Below are 22,218 nucleotides of genomic sequence, written 5' to 3' on the forward strand. Positions count from 1 at the left end.
GGGACTAGGCCAGGGGTCTCCCAGACCTGCTTCCTCTCCCCCCCTGCTACGGCACATGAGGCCGAGAATTGTTGGGCCCCAGCCAAAGGCCATGCTTACCTCCTTGGAGGTGACGTTCTCGAGGTCCTGGCTCATCATGATGCTCCGCAGTTTGGCTCTGATGAGGTGCTCGGTCCTCTCCCCTTCAGTAGGCCTGGAAATAAAGGGTGTGAGGAAAGCCCAAGGCAGAGGGCAGATGAAGGAGCTTAGCAAACGCGTCACCCCTCACACCTCTGTGCCACAATGTTCCCCTGACAGCCTCACGTCCCTGCACCCTGATCTGTCCTGGACCCGTGTCCTACTGACTGGAGCTTCCTGAGTCATATCTGTGCATTTCCTGGTGGCTTTTCCTCTGAGGAGGAGAGATGACTGTGATCCAAGGTCACAACTGTCATGACCTCTGTAGAAGGAACCCTATCCTAGAGCCCATGGTTAAGGGAGGGCACTAGGCTCAAAAAGCCTGTGGTTTAAAAAAAAAAAGCCTGTGATTATTAAAAAAAAAAAAAAAAAAAAAGAAGCCTGTGGTTGCCTATACCCACATTGCCATGAGATGCTTTGGGTAAAAGGGATATTGATAGAGGGCATGGCATGAATTCACCCCTCTCATTTGAGACATAGTTTTACTAGCATCCCAAGGACATCTCTCTGAGTCCCTCTGAAGACCACCAAGATTTCTATAAATCAAAACTGTTTCCTAATTACCAAGCAAATATGCTGAGGCCTGGATATTCCAGCTCTTCTTAATCAGTATAGGAATGCTACAGGATATAAGACAGTGAAAATTATTGAAGAATCAAAGCCTGAGCCACTTGGTTCTAAAGATAATCTTTGCATCAAAACAAAACCCAATTTAGGCATGCAGTAAACAGCCACACAAAAGACCACCTGGAAAACAGGAACTGGGCATTTTTTAAAGCTACAAAGCTGGTTCAGCAGACTTAGGAGACTTTGCGAAGTTGGGGTATTGCTAAATCCTAGGCCATAAATAAGTGACATCTCTGGTAAAGGATCAATAAGCATTGTAATCATGAATTAAGGAGGATGTCAATGAGTTCTATAGAATGTTTTGATGGTTATCTATACCTCACAGAAGCCACATGTTTTCCTGCTATGTAAACTACTGTTCAACCCCCACCCCCTTGCTTCCCTGCAAACTCCAAATGACTTGCGAAAGTAAATATATAAAACCCCTTCTCTTTGAGTGAATAAACGGGCTAGATCCAAACTCCTTTCTTGGTGTGAAATCTAGTCACAATTTACCGACTCTGGTGCCCCCTTCTCAAGGACCCCACTGCTATTCCTGTGTCCAGACAATCCTGCCCAGCCAGGAGTGGCCCGTGGCACACAACTTTCTTGAGAGTCGGCGACAGGGGGACTGGGGGGGGGGGGAGCGGGGAGATGAACACTCCTTCATTTCTCCAAGCTAGACTTGGGCAGAGCATGATCCTAGCAGTACCATCTACCCACAGCCTCCAGCTATGCTCCAATAAATGGCCACTGCTAGACTATGCAAGGGGCACATTGGCCAGGGGCAGGCCCGGCCTGAGTGTGGAGCACTGGAGCCAAGTGCGGTGTGTGTGAGGGGGTCGCTCGTGACTCGGAGGTTCCAGCAGATGTCAGGGGCCTGCTTGCCACAAACGGGCTGGATCTGTCTGTGACTTATTTTTCTTTGTTTTGGAGCTACACCCGGCGGCGCTCCAGAGTTTCTCCTGGCTCTACACTCAGGATTCATTCCTGGCGGGCTCAGGGGACCCTATGGGATCAAACACAGATTGGCTGTGTGCAAAGCAAATACCCTCCCTACTCTGCTATTGCCCCCAGGCCCTTCTTATGATTTAAACAGAAAGTGGGATATGAGGCTGGTGGCCTCCGGGAGGGAGGACTTTGGGGCAGGCAGGCCACAGGCCTTGGCTTACTTGTCCACGAACAGAGCTGGCGAGTCAGGCCGTGTGGACTCCAGGCCCTGCATGGCTGTCCACTCGCTGAGGCAGCTTTGGTCGGAGCCGATGCAACTCTCATAGTAGGTAGCCCAGAGGAGGGCCACACCCCCAGGGAAGTAGTTGTGTCTCCGGGCCACCTCGCACGCCTTGTGCAGAACCTGCAGGGCCGACCTGGGCCAGGGGGACAGAGGGTCATCAGGCGGCTCCAGGAACCCTGGCACCCAGGTAGCCGCGATGTCGAGCCAGCCAGGGAACAGCTAGTGATCCCAAGTAGACAGGACAACTGCACCTCGCCCCCTGCCAAGGAAACAGAACAGTGGCGGAACTCGGCTCCACCGTCAGACTGGGTCACAGTTATGTCAGAGGCTGGGAGTAAACCCCTCCAGAAAAATGAAAAATTTCTTAGAGCTCAGAGCACTCCTGAACACAGGAAGGACATGAAGCCCCACTGGAAGGCAAGTTCTGCACACTCACCCAAGACTGTGACCTGTGTCTGTGATGTGTTGGGCCTGCTGACCTTCCCGTGTCCCCAGGGCTTTATTAGAGAAAAGCTGGGATCTTTTCTTTTTTTTCTTTTTTTTTTTTGGTTTTTCAGGCCACACCCATTTGATGCTCAGGGGTTATTCCTGGCTAAGCGCTGAGAAATTGCCCCTGGCTCGGGGAGACCATATGGAACGCCAGGGGATCGAACCTCGGTCCTTCCTTGGCTAGCGCTTGCAAAGCAGACACCTTACCTCTAGCGCCACCTCGCCGGCCCCTGGGATCTTTTCTTTTGTTTTTTGGTTGTTGTTGCTTTTGGCCACACCCAGCAATGCTCAGGGCTTACTCCCTACTCTGTGCTCAGAGACTACTCCTGTATGGGGTGCTAGGACTCAAACCCAGATCAGCCACATGCAAGGCAAATAAATGCCTTTCTCACTATTCTAAGACTTCAGAAGCTTGTTTTTATTTGTTTGTTTATTTTGGGGTCAAACTTGGTGGTGCTCAGAAATCACTCCTCGAAGGCTTGAGAGAAATAAGGAATGCCAGGGGGATCAAAACAGAGTTGGCTATGTGCAAGGCAGATACCCTCCCCACAGTGCAGTTGCTCTGGCTTCACCAGCTTGTATTTATTAAGGAAACGAGAGAGAGAGAGAGAGAGAGAGAGAGAGAGAGAGAGGAGAGAGGGGGAGGGAGGGAGAGAGAGAGAGATATAGCGAGAGAGAGAGAGAGAGTGAGAGAGAGAGAGAGAGAGAGAGAGAGAGAGGGGGGAGAGAGAGAGGGAGGGAGGGAGAGAGAGAGAGGGAGAGAGAGAGGGGAGAGAGAGAGAGAGAGAGAGAGGGAGAGAGAGAGAGAGAGAGCAAAAAAAAATCAAAGTCCCTGGAGCCCAATCTAGGTCCAGGCCTGCACACTCACTAGCCTGAGCTCTACCATGGAGCTGAGAGAAACAAAACAAAACAACCAAAAAAAATACCTGGGGCTGGGGCCGGAGTGATGGCGCAAGCTGTAGGGCACTTGCCTTGCACGAGCTAACCTAGGATGGACTGTGGTTCGATCCCCTGGTTTCCTATATGGTCCCCCAAGCTAGGAGTCTGAACACATAGCAAGGAGTAACCCCTGAGCGGCACCAGGTTGTGGTCCAAAAACCAAAAAAAATAATAGTTGGGGCCAAGGGGCAAAGAGGGGGTTCTGGCTACTGAGGGGTCCCCCACCTTCCGCAAAAGATAAAGCATTGGAATTCCAGAGCGTGGCTCCGTCCACAAACACTCCACCATGAACTTGGTATCAGAGAACAGGACTCATTCTTTTAAAAACTTATTCATTTTCTTTTCTTTTCTTTTTTTTTTTTTTTTTTTTTTTTTTTTTGGTTTTTGGGCCACACCCGGCGGTGCTCAGGGGTTACTCCTGGCTGTCTGCTCAGAAATAGCTCCTGGCAGGCACGGGGAACCATATGGGACACCGGGATTCGAACCAACCACCTTTGGTCCTGGATCGGCTGCTTGCAAGGTAAATGCCGCTGTGCTATCTCTCCGGGCCCATGATTCAATTTCTGTCCTCTGCTGTTCATCACAGAGTCTAAGCTGGTGTCGAGGTAGATGGTGGGGGGAAAGTTGGGGGGCAATAGGGGCTTCTTGGCCTTTGCTGGTACGGCCCATGGCAGGGAAGATCCTGGCACACCCAGGCTAACCAACTACTCACCACATGGCCTGCACAGAGACGGGCTTAAAGACGTGCATCCTCCCTGCTGTGCTGATACTGAAGCCCCTGCAGAAAGCATAGACAGAGACAGGGTGAGCCCCCGCCCTCCATTCAGGCCCCAGGAAGGCCAGCCAGGAGCAGGGCCGAGATACCCCTTGTACAAGCCTTCCACATACAGCCAAGATGAAGGCAAACACAAAGGTACGAGGTGCTGCCCAGGGCTGTAGAGGGCACAGTGGGGAGGGCAACTGCCTTACACCAGGCTGCCTGCTCCCCTCTGACTTCCCCTGGCACCCTACCAAGAGTGACCCCTGAGCTCAGTGCCAAGAGGAAGCCCAAGCAACCCTCCCCCAAAGGAGACTTGCACTCTGATCTGGGAGAGGGTTTTGGGGGCTGCACCAGCTGAACCCCAGGGACTCAAAAGGAAGACTATGGTATCTCAGCCTGTGAATCGGACCCTGCAGAGCGTGAGAGAAAGGTGAGAGCATCTGTCTGCAGTCCCCATCTGAACAGGCGGTGTCCCCACCCCACCATGATGCACCCAAAGTTTTCCTGTCGGATTCTGTGAAGGAACAATGTCCTACTCGCTGCTTCCATTTGCCAAAGTGCTCACGTGCTCCTCCCGAGGGGACATGGAGCCCCAAGAACCTCAGCCCTGTCTTCAGCCCTCTGATGCCAAAGCCTGCCCACTCTCAACCCTTCTATCCCTCGGCCCTTCGCCAACCCTAAGTGCTTCCAGCCCCGTCCCTAAGTGCCTTCTTTGGCCCTCATCCACCCTTCAGACCAGGCCACTAGCCCAGGCCTAACCGAATGATTCTTCTACCTAAAAGTGGCCCCAAAATCCCATTGGCGCTAGCCCCTGCCCCTTTCCCCTCGGGCGCAGTGTCAGGAATGCATGCAGCTGACATGGCCTGTTACGTGGAAAACACCTGGCACCCCAATCCCTGTCCTTTCTGCCCTCAAAGCAGGCACCTGGCCCATCCCACGGCTTACCCGTCTCCGTCCAGGTGGATCTTGGTGTCACTCCAGAGGCGGAGCACCAGGCCGATGGTGCAGCTCTTACTGAGGAACAGAGAAGACCTAGAGTGAGGCCCTCTCACCGGGCCAGTGCTCCCAGTCTCAAGTCTGAGGGAGGATGCAATGCGAGCACCACCCCGGCACTGAGTTCATTTCTTTCTTTTTTAGAATTTTGGGCAACACTCAGCGGTGCTCAGGGTAGGTTGGCTTGTACACGGCCGACTCGAGTTTGATCCCCAGCATCCTATATGGTCCACCGAGCCTGCCAGGAGTAATTTTTGAGTAGAGCCAGGAGTGTTGCCAGGTGTGATCCCAAAACAAACAAACAAAAAATATATATAAATATATATATATATATATATATATATATATATATATATATATATAAATAAATAAAAAGAAAAAAATTCTGAAAGCTCCTTAAAGTCTTCGAGCAACGACCCCTGGGAATGGGTTGGGCAAGCCACCCCTTCCAGGAAGACCACTGGACTGCTCTGACAACACCAGTGTGAAACTTCTCCATTCTCGGGATGGACCCTAGGCCCAAGGTGCACAAATGTCCTTTTCCAGGTGTGAGGAGGGCCCCCCCCCCAACATGTACCCTGTCCCCGAGGCCGCCAGCCTCACTCACCTCTCCTTGCTGGAGAAGTCGACTCCCAGCAGGATGCTCTCCTCTGTGTCCTGGCGCCCACTGCTGTCCACCACCACCATGTAGCGAACGCGCTCTGCCCAGGCGCTCTCCAGACGCACAGCCTGCATCAGAAATTTGGTCAGCAGCTGTCCTCCTGGGGGCCCTTCTGTGCTCCCCCACCCTGTGGCCCCTGGCGGGTCTGGCAACTCAGAGAGACACTTCCTGGCAGGTTGGCAGGTCTGCTCAGCCATGCTGGGGGTCACTATCATGCCCAGCCATGCTGGGGTTCAGATTCAGAGCTGAGTGCAAGACAAGGTTGGCTGCAGCTGCTTGGACCATCTCCCCAGCCCCTATGATGAGAGGGTGGTTTTTTTTGGTGGGGGCATAGCCAGTGATGCTCAGGGGTTCCTCCTGGCTCTGTGCTCAGGAATCTCTCCTGGAAGGTTCAGGAGACCATAGGGGATGCCAGAGATCGAACACAGGTCAGCCACATGCAAGGCAAATGTCTCCTTGCTGTGCTATCACTCTAGCCCCTATGAGTTTTAAGGGGGAGCCAAGTCCTGTTTCCATCTTCAGCTTGGGGAGGACAGACACTCCCACTATACCCAGAGTGTGCTGAAAGACAAACGGTGGCATTCCAAAAATGGAGCTGCCCTCCCAAACCCCTTCTGTGGCCTCTCTCCAGCTTCCTGCAGGAAGAGACCTGGTTTGGTATGTGTCAACCATCTGGAGAAGCTGTTAGAAGCCAAGTTACAACTCTAGAACAACTGCCTGTTGAGAGTCAGGAGTAACCAAGAAAGCTTTTGCTTATTTGTTTTTTTTTGGGGGGGGGCAAGGGGAGGGCACAGCCAGCAGTGCTCAGGGGTCACTCCTGGCTCTGTGCTCAGGTGCCACTCACTTCTAGTAGGCACATGAGAACCACACAGGACGCTGAGGATGGAACCCAGGTCAGTTGCGCACCAGGCAAGCGCCCTACCCACTGTGCTTTCTCTCTGGGCCCCAGAGTCACTACCCCAATCTCTGATTACCAGCTTGATTCTGTCTTCACAACGCAGCAGATTGATCATCACTTGAAGATGCTGGGGCAAGTCACCTGCAGGTTAAAGGAGAGCACCAACATCAGCAGCCGATACCCAGAAGAGGGAGTCTGGAGGACCACAGAGCTCCGAATCTGAAAGGCGCCATTTCTCTTAACCCAGAAAGAATGTAAGGCAAGGGCGGGTGAGCTAGCGCTGACCACCAAGGTTTTAAAAACTGGAGTTTCCAAACTATTTGCAACTTCTTTTCCTTATTTTCTTTCCTCTTGATTTTGGTTCACACGAAAACCAAGAGCATGTACTCAGCCCTGCAGACAGACCGGCTGACTCCTGATTCTGCGCTCAAGGTTAACTCCTGGTGTTGCTGGAGATGGAACCCGGGTCAGCTTTGTGCGAGGCCTGCTGTCTACCTACTGTCTTATCACTGGCCTCCCTCCAACCCCATGGTTAAAACTAAGTACAAAGGAGCCAGAGCGAAAACACAGCAGGGAAGGGATTTATTTACCTTGCATGCGTGCGGCAGACCTGGGTTTGATCCCCGACATCCCATAGGGTTTCCCCAAGCCTGCCTGAAATGATTTCTGAGCACAAAGCCAGGAGTAACTCCTGAGTGCCTCCAGGTATGGCCCAAAATACCAAAATAAAAAAAAAAAGCACATAAAATTTTGCACACAAAAAAATAGCTTATATGGGGCCAGAGAGATAGCATGGAGATAAAGCATTTGCCTTGCATGTAGGAGGACTGTGGTTCGAATCCCAGCATCCCATATGGTCCCCTGAGCCTGCCAGAAGCGATTTCTGAGCATAGAGCCAGGAGTAACCCCTGAGTGCTGCTGGGTGTGACCCAAAAAACAAAAACAAAAACAAAAAAAAGCTTATATGCTTGGCATGGGGAAAGGAGAGGGATAATTAGGGACCAGAGTGCTGGGTTTGGACTCCCAGCTCCTTTATATAAGGCTTTAGCTATGCACCATCTCTATAAACATACCTAGATTTGGGGGTGGGGGGAGCTTTTGGTCACACCCTGCAGTGCTCGGGGGTTCCTCCTGGCTCTATGCTCAGAAATCACTCCTGGCAGGCTCAGGGGGGACCCTATGAGATGTCAGGGATCAACCCTGGGTCAGCTGCATGCAAGGCAAAAACCCTTCTTGCTGTGCTCTGGCTCTGGCTCCTCTACCTAGATATTTTTGGTTGTTACTGTTGTTTGGGGCCATACCCATTGGCACTCAGGTTACTCCTGGCTCTGCACTCAGGAACCACATGGGATGTAGGAGGAGTGAACTGCAGGACTGGGGATGGGAATGTGGGGAGCGACTGGCAGACAGGCTGGCCCCACTCTATTCTACTCCTTTACTGTCTCAAATACCCAATGAGCTGCCCACCCTAGGCCCAGAGAGGCCCCACCTGCCCACGAAGGAAAAGGCGTAGTGAGGCCACTGGACTTACCTGCATGTTTGCGGGGATGCTGCAGACTCCGAGGACCCTGAGGGCTGTTCCCCTGCTGCAGGAAGAGGGCTGCTCCTTTCACCATGAAAAAACTCTCGCTCAGGCTGCGGAACAAAAACAAGGCACAGTGAGACTGAAACTCAGAGGGAAAAGCTTTCGGGCACATAAAACACATGAGATACATTTTTGGAAGGTCCACACCGGGTTGCTCAGGGGTTATTTATTCTCTGTGCAGAAAACTGACTCCTGGTGGAACTTGGGGGACCCTATGGAATGCCAGGGATCTGCATGCAAGACAAGCGCCCTCCCCACTGTCCTATCTCTCTCTTCCTCCTGGAATAAACACCTTTTTTTAAAAGACAAATTGGCAGTTGCCATGTTCGCAGCAGGCCAGCTCAATAGACTCACTATTTTCTGAAGAGATGTAAACCAAGCAATGAGAGATCTTGGGTACACTGGCCACACAGTAGAAAGCTGGCAATCTCAGAAGGAGAGGGCAGGCCAAGCCCCACCCTGCCGAAGCCATGGCTGCTGCTGCCTCCATCACCCAGAAACACCATTTTCCTGATGGCCCTGCCTCAATGCCCCTCGTTGGAGAACCAATCTGGCCAAACTTCAGGTTCGCTGGTATTTGAGCTGATATCACCAGGGCTTTTGGGGGCAAGTGAGGGTGCCTTCCCCTGCATCCTCCTTTCCCCCAGCAGGCCTGGCAGCTGAGAACATGCCCCTAAAAGCCTCAATATCATTAATAATGTTTTGAATTTCTGGAATAACTTCATTTGTTTGATGCTGTCATCCCTATAGGAACACACCAATCTAACAGAATGGACAGCAACAAGAGCTTACTAAGCCCTCTACCTACTTTGTATTAAGGCTTTCACTGGAGATAAAATAACTTTCATAGGGGCCGGAGAGATAGCATGGAGGTAAGGCATTTGCCTTGCATGCAGAAAGACAGTGGTTCGAATCCTGGCATCCCATATGGTCCCCCGAGCCTGCCAGGAGCTATTTCTGAGCGTAGAACCAGGAGTAACCCCTGAGCGCTGCTGGGTATGATCCAAAAACCAAAAAAAAAAAAAAAAGAAAACTTTCATAACTATGCTTGCTACTGTACTTCTCTTTTATTTATTTTTAAATTTTCTTTTCTTTTTGGTTTTTGGGCTACACCCAGCAGCACTCAAGGGTTATTACTGACTCTGCACTCAGAAATTACTCCTGGCAGGCTCAGGGGACCATATGGGATGCTGAGAATAAAACCTGGGTCTGTCCTGCGTCAGCCACATGCAAGGCAAATGCCCTACCATTGTACTATCACTCCAGCACCTTCTTCCCTTTTCTCTTTTTTTTTTTTTTCTATTCTGCTTTTTTTAATAATTTTGCTCTCATCTAGAAACAAATGTATTATGGTCAACTGTGTTATGTGATGCATTTTCTTTAAACAAAGTATAAATAAATAAATAAATAAATAAATAAATAAATAAATAAATAAATAAATAAATAGAGGCTGGAGCCTTAGCATAGTGAGGAGGGCATTTCCCTCCTTCCAGGCAAACGACTAGGCTCAATCCCTGGCATCCAATATGGTCCCCCAATCTGCCAGGAGTGATTCCTGAGTGCAGTGACAGGAGAAACCCAAGTGCAACAGGTTGTGGCCCAAAAACTGAAAAATAACTAAATAAAAGGGGGCTACAAGCCGCAGTGTAGGAGAGCCACACAGAACTGGGGACTGAGCTCAGCAAATTCTTGCTGCTCTGAGACTTTCACCACCTCCCTAGGGCCTGAACAGAACAGTTGCTATGGGTGATTTTACAGTGGTGCAAGTTTGCTGCAGGAGAGCTAACTGGCAAGAATCACATCTCTGCTACAGCACCCTGGGTCTTAAAGGGGAAGAGGATGTGGGGGCACCTAGGGCCAGGAGGCTAGGAGAGCATAAGGGACTTCAAAGACCTACAGCACCTTCTCAAAATAGAGAATGGGGTCGCTGAGTCAGGAATGGCTGATTGACTTGTGAGCATTCTTGGATGACTGTCCCTGAAAAGGGTCTGTCCCATTAAGTGCAGAGAAATCTCTCAAATAGAGACCCCTTTTAGAAGCAGTTGGGGAGGGGATAAGAATCCCCAGCTGGAGTGTGGCAGGGGTTGGTGGTTATTAGTTGGTTGGCAGATGCTCCTGGTAATAGGGCTTCTTTTTGGCATTATTATTTTTATATAATATAAATACAGATTTATATTATAATATATAGCTATATAAAATATAATGTTTATTATGTATTATTATGGTATTATTATATGATTGTTTCTCCTGGACGCTGGTAGGATTTCCAGTAAGACTCCTCTGGTGGGCCAGAGCAAGAGTACAGCGGTAGGGCGTTTGCCTTGCACGCAGCCAACACAGGACGGACCCCAGTCTGTTTCCCAGCATCCCACATGAACCCCCGAGCCTGCCAGGAGCAATTTCTGAGCACAGAGCAAGGAGGAACCCCTGATAGCTACCAGGTGTGAACCCCCCTTAAAAAAATGACATCTCTAATGATTTCAGCTAAAAGGACCCTGGCTTCTCTATCCTGCCTGTTCCCTATTAAACTGAGTCTGAGAAAAACCCCTGTCTAGCTAGAGTCCTTCAGGCTCAGCCTAAGATTAAAGGTGAATTCTTTTTTTTTTTTTTTTTTTGGTTTTTTGGGCCACACCCGGTGATGCTCAGGGGTAACTCCTGGCTATGCGCTCAGAAGTCGCTCCTGGCTTGGGGGACCATATGGGACGCCGGGGGATCGAACCGCGGTTCATCCAAGGCTAGCGCAGGCAAGGCAGGCACCTTACCTCCAGCGCCACCGCCCGGCCCTAAAGGTGAATTCTTTATAAGCATCTCATGCCCTTGGCTTTGATTTCTGGGGACCTGGAACAAATTCAGGGCTTCCAGCTCATTGCCTTCCCTTGACCCCTGATCCCTGACTCTGTTCCAAGCAGAGGCTTGCACTGGATTTGCATCTTGAGAAAAGGGACTGGTGGCTGCCTAGAGATTTCACTTCACAGCTGCCATGTCCACATGCAGGCAAAACAACAACAATAAAACAGCGAAACAATAACAAAACAACTCTGTCAGGATGAGTGAGTTTCTCGTAGAATGTTCTTTTTGTCATTTTAACTAGCAAGAACTTTTATTTATTATTTTGTTTTTTAGGCCACACCTGATGGTGCTCAGGGGTTACTCCTGGCTCTGTGCTCAGAAATTACTCCTGGCAGGCTCAGGAGACCTTATGGGATGCCAGGGTCGGCGGCATGCAAGTCAAAAGCCCTCTTCGCTGTGCTATCACTCCGACTCCATTAACAAGAACTTTTATACTAAACTAAACCAGCTGCTTTTGGGTTGCGAATGGATGTGATGGCTTAGTGGGTCAAGCATAAGCCTTGCCACTTCAGGAGCTTCCTACTATATGGTCCCTCCGTCCCCTGGGCACTGCTGGGAGCAACTGAGCCCAGTGTAAGGCTCTGAGTGTCAGGGGCTAAGCACCAGGAAGTGGCACCTGAACAAAGCAAAATCCTTTACAAGGAACAACCATGAACTGGCCATCCAAAAGTGTTTTACCTCAGAGTCTGAAGGCAGCTCTAGGAGGGCCTCGGGCCTTCTCTGTGCAAGGGCCTGAGTCCAACTGAGTCCACACAAGGCTCAGCTCATTGGGTGGCCCCAATGTTGGGAAAGTCCTCAACTATAAAATACTGTAATTTATTGGAAGATGCCATTGAGGATATGAGACAGATAAGGGTCAGGCACTCACCCTGTCTGCTGTTCACAAAGCTACTTCAGTTCCTGGCCCACATGGGGCCACTCAGCACCCCCAGGTGTCCCTCTTGAGCAATGAACCAGGACTAGCCCAACTGACCCTCTCCTGTTAATAACACTGATTTTGAAAATTACTCGCAAAATGAACCAAAATCATGAGCGACATTTTTTTAGAGGGGAAACCCTGTCTGTCTGTCTGTCCACATCTGTGCCGAGTGATCCCACTGTCAAGTGTTATAAACATCAATAGGAAGGAAACGCACCACTTCGCTGCAGTCTCATGTTCATGTAGGTTGCAGGGGGGGAGTGGGGGGGGGGGGCAACAGGAAAATCCTGAAAATCCCGCTAGTCTGGAGAGGTGGCAGAACCTGCATTGTACTCCCACTCCCCTGCCCCACAAAACCTGTTCTCCCAAATCCTGAGAAGGTGACAACCAAGTCTGTTCCCCCATGTCTCTTCCTGTGAGAAATTGAAGGCCAAGAGCTGCCCCAGGGATGCCCAAGCCTGGGGTTTTGGGGGGGGGGGGCATGGTGGGACCACAGGGGCCTCTTCTGCCCATTTTTTGGGAGATCACACCTAGCAGTGCTCAGGCATTACCCCTGGCTCTGCGCTCAGAAATCACTCCCGGCAGGCTCAGAGACCCAATGGGATGCTGGGGATTGAACCCAGGTTGGCCACAAACAAAGCCAATGCCCTCCCCACTCAGGTCCCTGCCCAAAGGTACCTTAAAAGGGGAGAGAAAGGGAGAGATGTGCCCTGACCAGAGCCACGCTCTCTGAGCAGTGCCTATTGCCTTGGAGCTCATGGGCAAAAATTTCCCTCGGTTCCCCACACATTTCCTCTGGAAAAAAGTGGGGGAGGGGAAGCAGGCTGGGGGAACCCGGAGAACAATGGGGAAGAATCAGGCGGCCTTCATCCCGTGACTGCTGACAAGGCCAGGCCAGCCACTCCCCTGTGAGCCTGACAGGGAGAAAAATCAGCCTCCCATATCTGTGCCCACAGGGGACTGAGAATATGCCTCTGTTTGGCTGTGGGGAGGCCTGAGACAGCAGGAAGGGGTGTTCACAGCATAGACCTTTGGGAAGAACTCAGTGGAAGGATGGATAAAAACGAGGTGCTGAGGGACAGGAGCTGCTAGAAATAATTATATTTTGAGGGGTCCACACCCAGCGGGACTCGGGTTACTCTTGGCTCTGCCCTCAGAAATTACTCCTGGCAGACTCTAGGAACCCTATGGATGCCACACCAAACACAGGCCGGCAGCATGCAAAGCAAATGCCCTACCCACTGTGATATTGTTCTGGCCCCAGAAGTGATTTCTGACTGCAGAACCAGGCGTGTAAGTCCTGAGCTAAGCTGGGTGTGGCCCATAAACAAAAGCAAAAACAAACAAAAAACAAGGTGTGGAGAGTAAGGAGGGCCCCATGCACCCCGTCTCCCCTCTGAGCTCACTGCCATAGCAATAGGTGTCCTCGGAGAGACACGGATTCACGAAGCCCATTTCCAACTCTTTTCAGGGGTCTCCGCCATGGTTCCTACAGAAACAGGAACCCCAAGACAGCAGAGGCTCAGGGTGCCCAACAGAGAAAGTTCCTGCTGGAGGCAGGAAAGCCAGCACAGAGGCCAATGTGCTGACCTGGAGCCCAACCAGCCCCCTGTCTAGTGAGCCCCTGGCATGAGTCCTCCACGACCAATCCCTGCATGCAGAGCCAGAAGGAAGCCCCCACATAGCAGAGAGGGTGTTTGCTTTGTATGCAGCCAATTCGGGTTCAGTCCCCGGCATCCATCCCTGAGCCTGCCAGGAGTGATTTCTGAGAGCAGAGGCAGGAATAAGCCCTGAGCACCACCAGGTATGGCCTGAAAGCCAAAAAACCTAAATAATCCAAGAAAAATCATCCACTTTCCTCACCTACTTCAGAAGGTCCTGGGAGTGAGAAAATACAAGCCTCCGTCCACACCCCATCTCCAAAGTGATGCCAGGGTCCTCCCAGGAGCCACAGGAGTCAGAAGTCACAGCCAGCCTGACCCAGGACAGCCGAGCAATGGGAAACATCCTCCCACCAATGGGAAACATCCTCCCATATTTCCCTGAAAATCCCCCCCCCACACACACACCCCCAGAGCAGGAAATGGCTCAAGGACAGAACTGGTGAGGGGCCATGGGTTTGGGCCCTGCCCCCACCCTCCCCCCAGAATAAATACCAGTGGCCGAAAACTCTCAGGGCGAGTTCAAAACCAGCACAGCCTTCCCAGCCCGTCCACACCCGCTTCCCGAACCATCCAGGCTTCCTTCCGTCTCGGGGAACAAATCTGTAGTCAGACACGGGTTCCTGACACCAGATGCGTTTGCACCAGGCAACTGGAGACACTCCAGCGAAAGCTCCACCCCAAACCCCAGCCATTGGGACTAAAGGGTCCCCCATCCTGGAGAAACCCAGGCAGGATACATACTGGTTAGTGCTGAGAAATCTGTGAGCCAGCGAGAAAGAAAGGTTGTGAGACCAGGGCTGCCCCCAATCTGAGGCCCACTGACCTACCCTCAGCAGAGTCAGGCTGGGGCACTCCCGCCCCACCTCCCACTGCCCTTGGTGGGGTTCCTGCACACCCCGCAATCTGGTGATAAAGGGCCTTGTGCCTGCTCCTCGCATGAAAGCGGCCCATTCACGGGAGCTGCCGCTGCTCTGTTCGCTTTCCTCCCACAGCCAGACGACTCGGCTATGGGTTTGGGGAACAACAGCAGGGGGTGCGCTGGATGCTGGGGGGAGCCACAAACAGCTGGACACCTCGCAACAGAGCCAGGCCAAGAGGGGCCCTTCCTGCCCACTGCTCTGGCTGTGGAGTTTCTGCTCCTCTCTGATGGCCGCATCTATTCACTCCCCCAGCAACTGCCAAAAGGATCCACATTTTCTTTTTTTGTGTGTGTGTTGTTTTGGGGCCACACCGGGTGGTTACTTTGAGCTCTGCGTTCAGTAATCATTCCTGGCAGAGCTTGGGGACCATATGGGGTGCCAGGGATAGAGCTTGGATCAGCCATGTGCAGAACAAGCTATAGCCCGTCCGCCCAGGTGAACCCACAAAACTCCCAGAGTCCAGTCATGCCTGCGCATGACTTCAGCCAATTCTCACTCAGAAGGTCTGAACCAATCTCGAGTCTCAGTACCTGCTTTCCCCAAAATACCAGAAGCACCTTCTGCTACGAAGGCCCACAGCGTCCAAAAACATCTTCCCTACAGCAGGCACAAAGCAAATGCTTTATTCGGGATAGGGATGATGTGAGACCCCCCCCATAAAAATGCCTGGTTCACCTCCCACCCACTCAGGGGAAGATAAGTCACCCCATAAGACACAGTGAAGGGTCAAAACCCAAGACCCTCTTCTTGGAAGGAGCAAACAGGCCAGTGGATTCCCCATCACAACTGACTTTAAAGGTGGGGAGAGTACAGTGGGGAGTGCATTTGCCTTGCATGTGACCAATCTAGGTTCCATCCTTGACATCCCACATGGCCCCCTGAGCACCACCAGGAATAATTCCTGTGTGTAGAGTCTGGAGTGAGCTCTAAGTGCAGAGCCAGGAGTGATCCCTGAGCACAGAGCACAGAGTAAGCCCTGAGTATTGCTAGGTGTGGCCCCCAATTTTTTAATTTGGGGGGAGCAGTTGGGCCACACCTGGCAGCACTCGGGGGGTTACTCCTGTCTCTGTGCTCAGATATTGCTCCTGGCAGGCTTGGGGAACCATCTGGGATGCCAGAGATCGAACCTGGGTCAGCCACATACAAGGCACACACCCTACCAGCTGTACTATTGCTCCGGCTCCACAGGCAGCCTGTGGTGACGGGGGACACCCCATCTTGGGATCTGATGAGATCTGGGACAGCAACTAATGCAGCTGATGCTCACCAGCCTCCTCCAGGGAAACTGAGGAATAGGAAGTCACCTAAAAAGTAGCTCCTATGATCAAAACAACCAAAGGCCACACAGTAGAGACCACTATCCTTCGGCAAGTAGGAAATGGGCAACTTCCATTACTCACGGGTCAGCTGGGGTGACCCAGAGACTTCCTGGGAGAAGGCACATCTCAAGTGTTGCAGGGCCCAACTCCCATGAGAAATGCTGGCAGAACCCTTCACAAGGGCCTTTGTAGCCAGGTCTGGTGCTATTGGCCTGAAGGTGTAGGCTGTTGTCAGAGAGAAGGAATGCCCCCAGGTATTCAGACAGTAAGGGGCAGCTCCTGAAGCCAGTAAGAGAGAGAGAAAGAAAGAGAGAGAGAGAAAGAGAGAGACAGAAAGAGAGAGAGAGAGAGAAAACAAGAAAAAATCAAGAGAATGAGAGTGAGAAAGAGAAGGGGAGAGTGAGAGCAAAAGAGAGTGAGAAAGAGAAAAAGTAAGAAAGAGAAAAAGCAAGAAAGAAAAGAGAGTAGACATGCATGGTGCTTTCCCTATTCCCTAAATCCGACCTCTGCAGACAGTGTGCTGAGCTGGCTCAGTGGATCCAAAGCCCCCAGGAGCCCTCAGTCCTATCCACAGATGTAGAGCTGGTATTTCTTTCCTCTACCCATCCATCTGGGAGCCCAGGGTCCAAACCCCTTAAAGTGGACAGAAGAAATAGAGGTGGCAGGGGCCAGAGTGAAAGCACTGCAATAAGGCATTTGCCTTGCACAAGGCTAACCCAGGTTCAATCCCCGGCATCCCATATATTTCTCTGAGCCTGCCAGGAGCGATTTCTGAGCAGAGAGCCAGGAGTAACCCCTGAGTGTTGCTGGATTTGGCCGAAAACAAACAAACAAACAAACAAGAAAAAAAAAAAGGAAAGAGAGAAAGAAAGGTCGCACTGTAGAAGAAATGTGACAGCAACGAGACAACCTGGCCAGGCAGAACTGGCACATGAAGACAATGAATGCCAAGGAATTGGGACGACATTTGCTTTGCATGCGGCCAACCCAAGTTCAATTCCCAGAACCTGCCAGGAGAAATTCCTCAGTGCAAAGCCAAGAGTGACCCCTCTGAGCGCTGCTGGGTGTGGCCCTGCCTGAAAAAAAATCTACCTCCCTCACCAAATTTCAGCAAGATAAAACCTGCAATTTCCCTTTAGCGAGTGAGCTCCTTCCTGCCTATTACACTGCCCATATCACTGACATCCAAGGCCTGGCCTGGGCTTGCTCTGCCTTCAGGAACCTCTAGAGGTGCCCTGCACTTGGCTTCTGGGTACTGGGCCGCTGAGTCTTTGAGGCTCTGGCCTGCTGCCAGTGTTTTCCCCACAGCCTCCTGTTTTCCTGCCTGGAGATGGAGATTCAGAACGGCTTGCCCCTGTTATGCATAGCCCACGGTGCGTGGCACGAAAAGCCAGCATGACACCAGCATGCAGGATGTGACTCAGTATCACATCCTGTTCTCCACATCTAGGGGGACAGACGGCAGCTGGCTTCACCCATTAGGACCACAGGCGCCCACCGTGGTGCTCTGAGAGGTACAGACCAGGGTCCAGCATTCCCTGAAAGAAGCCCATCTGCAGTCTGCATTTCCTCGAGACCTCCCAGAAGGCCCCACAGAAGCAAACGTTAAATAGCAGGAGCTGTATGGAGACCGACTGGGAGGAGCATTTTGTTTATTTGGTTTGGTTCGGGGACCACACCTGGAGACGCTCAGAGGTTACTCCAGGCTTTGCACTCAGGCTTGGGGGATCATATGGGATGAAAGATCGAACCTGGGTTAGCTGTGGGCAAACTCAAAGGCAAAGGCAAACACACTCCCCGCTGAGCTATCATCACTCTGGCCCAGACAGTCACCAGGAATCAGCAGGGTTGGTGTCTCTCTGCTCTTCCTCCAAATAGGCATATGCTCAGCCCCTTGCAAATAGGCAAATAGGCATATTCTCAGCCCTTGCTGATCTACACACACACACACACACACACACACACACACACACACATACACCCCCAGGAGTGAATCCTGAGCATTTATGGGCTGATCTACACACACACATACACACAAACACACACACTCACACACACACACATCCTGAGCATTTATGGGCTGATCTATATACACACAAACACACACACACACATCCTGAGTATTTATGGGCTGATCTACACACACACACACACACACACACACACACACACACAGGAGTGAATCCTGAGCATTTATGGGCTGATCTACACACACACACATACACACAAACACACACACTCACACACACACACATCCTGAGCATTTATGGGCTGATCTATATACACACAAACACACACACACATCCTGAGTATTTATGGGCTGATCTACACACACACACACACACACACACACACCTCTCATTCCATTCTCTACTTTCGTTACACACACACACACACACACACACACACACACACACACACCTCTTTCTCACTGCCTTCCCCTGATTTCACAACCTTCTACTTTCGTTACTTTGTATTTGGTCTGGAGAGGCTACACCTGGTGAGGCTATACCTGCTTGTGTTCAAGGTCTGCTCCTCATTTTAAATTCTGCTGATTTGTGTGTGTGTGTGTGTGTGTGTGTGTGTGTGTGTGTGTGTGTGTGTGTGTGTGTGTGTGTGTGTGTGTGTTTTGGTTTTGGTTTTGGTTTTTGATTTTTGAGTCACACCTGGCAGCACTCAGGGCCACTACTCCTGGCTCTATGCTCAGAAATCGCTCCTGGCAGGCTCACAGGACCATAGGGGATGCCGGGATTCGAACCACCGACCTCCTGCATGCAAGGCAAACACCTTACCTCCATGCTATCTCTCCAGCCCCAATTCTGCTGATTTTTTTTGCAAACTTTTTCTTCTTTCCTTTTTGGTGCTGCAGATGAAAACCAGGGACCTCACACATACGAGGCAAGTGTCTGACTGCTGAGCCACATCCTACTGCCTGAATATATTTTACACACCTTTCAAAGCCCTTTGGGCCAGCACTGGGAGAGAGACACACACAGAGCAGACATTTGCACTGGAGGAAGTTGGCCTTATATGCAGTCAACCTGGTTCAATCCCCAGCTTCCTATAGGGTCCCCCAAGCCTGCCAGGAGTGACTTCTGAGCAAAGAGCCAGGAGTAAGTCCTCCTGAGCGCCACAGGGTATGGCCTGAAAAGTCAACCAGTCAAGCAAAACTAGGCTCTGACACCAGGCTCTGGGAACACAGCTCCTTCTCCCTCTGCAGGGCCAAGCCTAGGGAAGAGGCAATTTGGGGTGCTGACTTATCCAATGGGTTGTGTAGCAGCATCTCTCCCAGATTTAAAGAGCCAGCCAATGGTGGGGATATGAGGAAAAAGCAACTCCCATTCACTGCTGGTGGAATTGCCTTCTAGTCCAGCCTTTATGGAAAACAATATGGAGATTCCTCAAAAAACTGGAAATTGAACTCCCATATGATTCAGCTATACCACTCCTAGGGATATACCCTAGGAACACAAAAGCACAATACAAAAATCCCTTCCTCACACCAATATTCATCGCAGTGCTATTTACAATAGCCAGACTCTGGAAACAACCAAGGTGCCCAACAACAGATGAATGGCTAAAGAAACTGTGGTACGTACACACAATGGAATGCAGCCGTCAGAAGAAATGAAGTCGTGAAATTTTCCTACACATGGATGTACACGGAAACTATCATGCTGAGTAAAATAAGTCAGAAGGAGAGAGAGACACAGAACAGTCTCACTCATCTATGGGTTTTAAGAAAAATAAAAGACATTATTGAAATAATTCCCAGAGATGAGGGCCAGAACAACTGGCCCATGATATAAAGCTTACCACAAAGAGTGGTGAGTGCAGTTAGAGAAGTAACTACACTAGTAACTATCATGACAATGGTAATGAGTGAGAGAAACAGAATGCCTGTCTCGAATTCAGGTGGGGATGAAGGAGGAGGGAGATGGGGGACATTAGTGATGAGAATGTTGCACTGGTGAAGGGGGGTGCTCTTTTTATGACTGAAACCCAATTACAAATATGTAAACATGGTATTTAAATAAAGATATTATTTATTTTAAAAAAATAAAGAGCCAGCCAAGCTTCCATCTGCTATAGACATGGCTGAGCGTGAGGAAGGGCAAGACCTATGAGAAGCAACAAGCCTACAGCTGTGCTGCCTGGCTCCCCTCTCCCTGCGGGAACCCTCGTAGGCCCAGCTCCGCAGTGATGGAGGGTGGCGGGTGGACGGGTCCCTAGCAGGGGGACCTGCCCAGCAGAGGAACCTCCTACAGCTTTTTCTGCAGCCTGGGTCTTTAAAAATAGCTTCAAAGCTGCTATTCAAGAAAAGGGAAAGAAAAAGAAAACACCACAAATCCTCTATACAAATAAAGAAAAGCCCTGGAGGAGGGGCAACTGGAGTTGTGGGGAAGTGGTCAGGCATTGGCTGCTCAGGGCCCACGTGCCTGAACTGAACTTCTGGTCTGTGGCAGCCACAGCCAGGGGAAGCAGGGCAGGAAGGCACAGGCGGCTGGCACGTCCCACCAGCCAGGAAAATGACTGCACGGCAAGCGCCCAGCTGTGTGGGCAAGGACAGGCCTCTACCCATTCAAGACTCATGCTGAGTCCCAAGGGGATCCTGGGGGTAAAGGACTGCCTCTCAGTCTGGGTGGGGCTCTGGGGACTGGGCCATGGTCTCCGCCATGCACGCTGTTAGGGTGGCCTGGCTCTGTTCAGGCACTGGGCACTTGGGCGATAACGTCCCTGGTGGGAGGAAAGCCAGGGAGAATTTCTCACTCGCCTACCACCTCTGTGAGGCAGGAACTTCACCCAGATCTATTATGTGCCCAAAGTGGGGGCCTCATGGGATAGCTTGGAGACACACACACCACACACCACACAGTGAGGGCTGTACGAAGGAAGGACAGGTAGTAGGAAGATGGGGTTCTCCCTTGACAGACAAAATCCTGCCACTATTGCTCAAACACCAGCTCACTCACAGAAAGAATGAAAGATATGGGGCCGGGTTGATAACACAGCGGGAAGGGCATTTGCCTTGCTCCTGGCTGACCCAGGTTCAATCCCAGGCATCCCCTAGGGTCCCCTGAGCCTGCCAGGAGTAATTTCTGAGCACAGAGCCAGGAGGAACCCCTCAGCACTGGCGGGTGGGGTCCAGAGATAAACAGAAAAAGAACTCTTGTTCTAGCGAACCTCTTAGTGCTTGGGAATGAAAGGCCATATTTGGTGGGTCTGGTCTGGGGGAAGCATCTATCACTGCTCCACATCACAGCAATGCTCTTCCTCTGTCCAGGGCCTGCTGGCACCCCCAACCCCCCCCCCCCCCGCTTCCTTTCACGCCAGGCTGAGGCAATTCCAGGATGGCAGAGGATCCTGGGGCTGCTGCCAGCAGGACCACCTGCTCACTGCCTCCCACAGTGTGATGGCAGCAGCAAACACGGCACTGGGGAAGGAAAGGACACGAAGTCTCAGACACCCACAGTCATGCTCACATGTACACATAAACATGTATGCTTTCTCATAGTCACACACATAGAGAGACACACACATACATGCACGCAGGAGCTGTTCCTGAGACGAATCCCAGACAGGTCTCCAGGGAAACCAGTTGAGTGATAAACCTGGATTCTCCCCAGGGCACCTCCCCGTCTCCCTGGGGTGTGTCTGTGGAAGCTCTGAGGGCATCCAGGGAGGTACCTGGCTCTGAGCTGGGACCAAGCCTGCTCTCTCTCTCTCTCTCTCTCTCTCTCTCTCTCTCTCTCTCTCTCTCTCTCTCTCTCTCTCTCTCTCTCTCTCTCACACACACACACACACACACACACACACACACACACACACACACCAAGCTCCAAGGAAAGCAGGGGAAGATTACATGAGTAGGGATCATGCAGCAATTAAGGAGCATCACTGATGTGTTGGGGCCCACTGAGAACAGGACAGGACAGCTTGGAGAAGGGGCTGCACAGGGCATCTCCTGAAGGGAGCCAGCAACTACCCAATGGGGAGAGAGGTCCACTGCTGAGATGGGGTGGTGAAGAAATGAGGGGACTGGAGGCAAGGACCCAGCTGGAACAGAGCTTGAGGACCTAGACCAGCCTGTCCCCAAAAACCCAACACTCCTGGAATGAGCCAAAAGATGAGACTATGGACCAAGTGGTGGACAGAGAGGGAGAAGACAGGGAAAAGCCAACTGACAACCATCACCCCTCAGAA

General features: G+C 51.4%; 1 protein-coding gene across 1 annotated transcript in view; it reads right to left on the bottom strand.

The window, feature by feature from the left end:
• The window catches only part of SSH1 (slingshot protein phosphatase 1), a 48,092-nt gene that overhangs the window by 14,613 nt on the left and 11,261 nt on the right, over positions 1 to 22,218 (bottom strand). Inside the window, exons 3-9 of the mRNA XM_049789325.1 lie at positions 8,289 to 8,392; positions 6,834 to 6,898; positions 5,806 to 5,927; positions 5,151 to 5,219; positions 4,158 to 4,223; positions 1,956 to 2,150; positions 100 to 193 (exon numbers count right to left, since the gene is read on the bottom strand). Of these exons, the coding sequence (XP_049645282.1) occupies positions 100 to 193; positions 1,956 to 2,150; positions 4,158 to 4,223; positions 5,151 to 5,219; positions 5,806 to 5,927; positions 6,834 to 6,898; positions 8,289 to 8,392 (715 nt within the window). The remainder of the gene's footprint in view (positions 1 to 99; positions 194 to 1,955; positions 2,151 to 4,157; positions 4,224 to 5,150; positions 5,220 to 5,805; positions 5,928 to 6,833; positions 6,899 to 8,288; positions 8,393 to 22,218) is intronic.

The sequence above is a fragment of the Suncus etruscus genome, chromosome 15 (genome assembly GCF_024139225.1).
Source record: "Suncus etruscus isolate mSunEtr1 chromosome 15, mSunEtr1.pri.cur, whole genome shotgun sequence".
NCBI lineage: Eukaryota > Metazoa > Chordata > Mammalia > Eulipotyphla > Soricidae > Suncus > Suncus etruscus.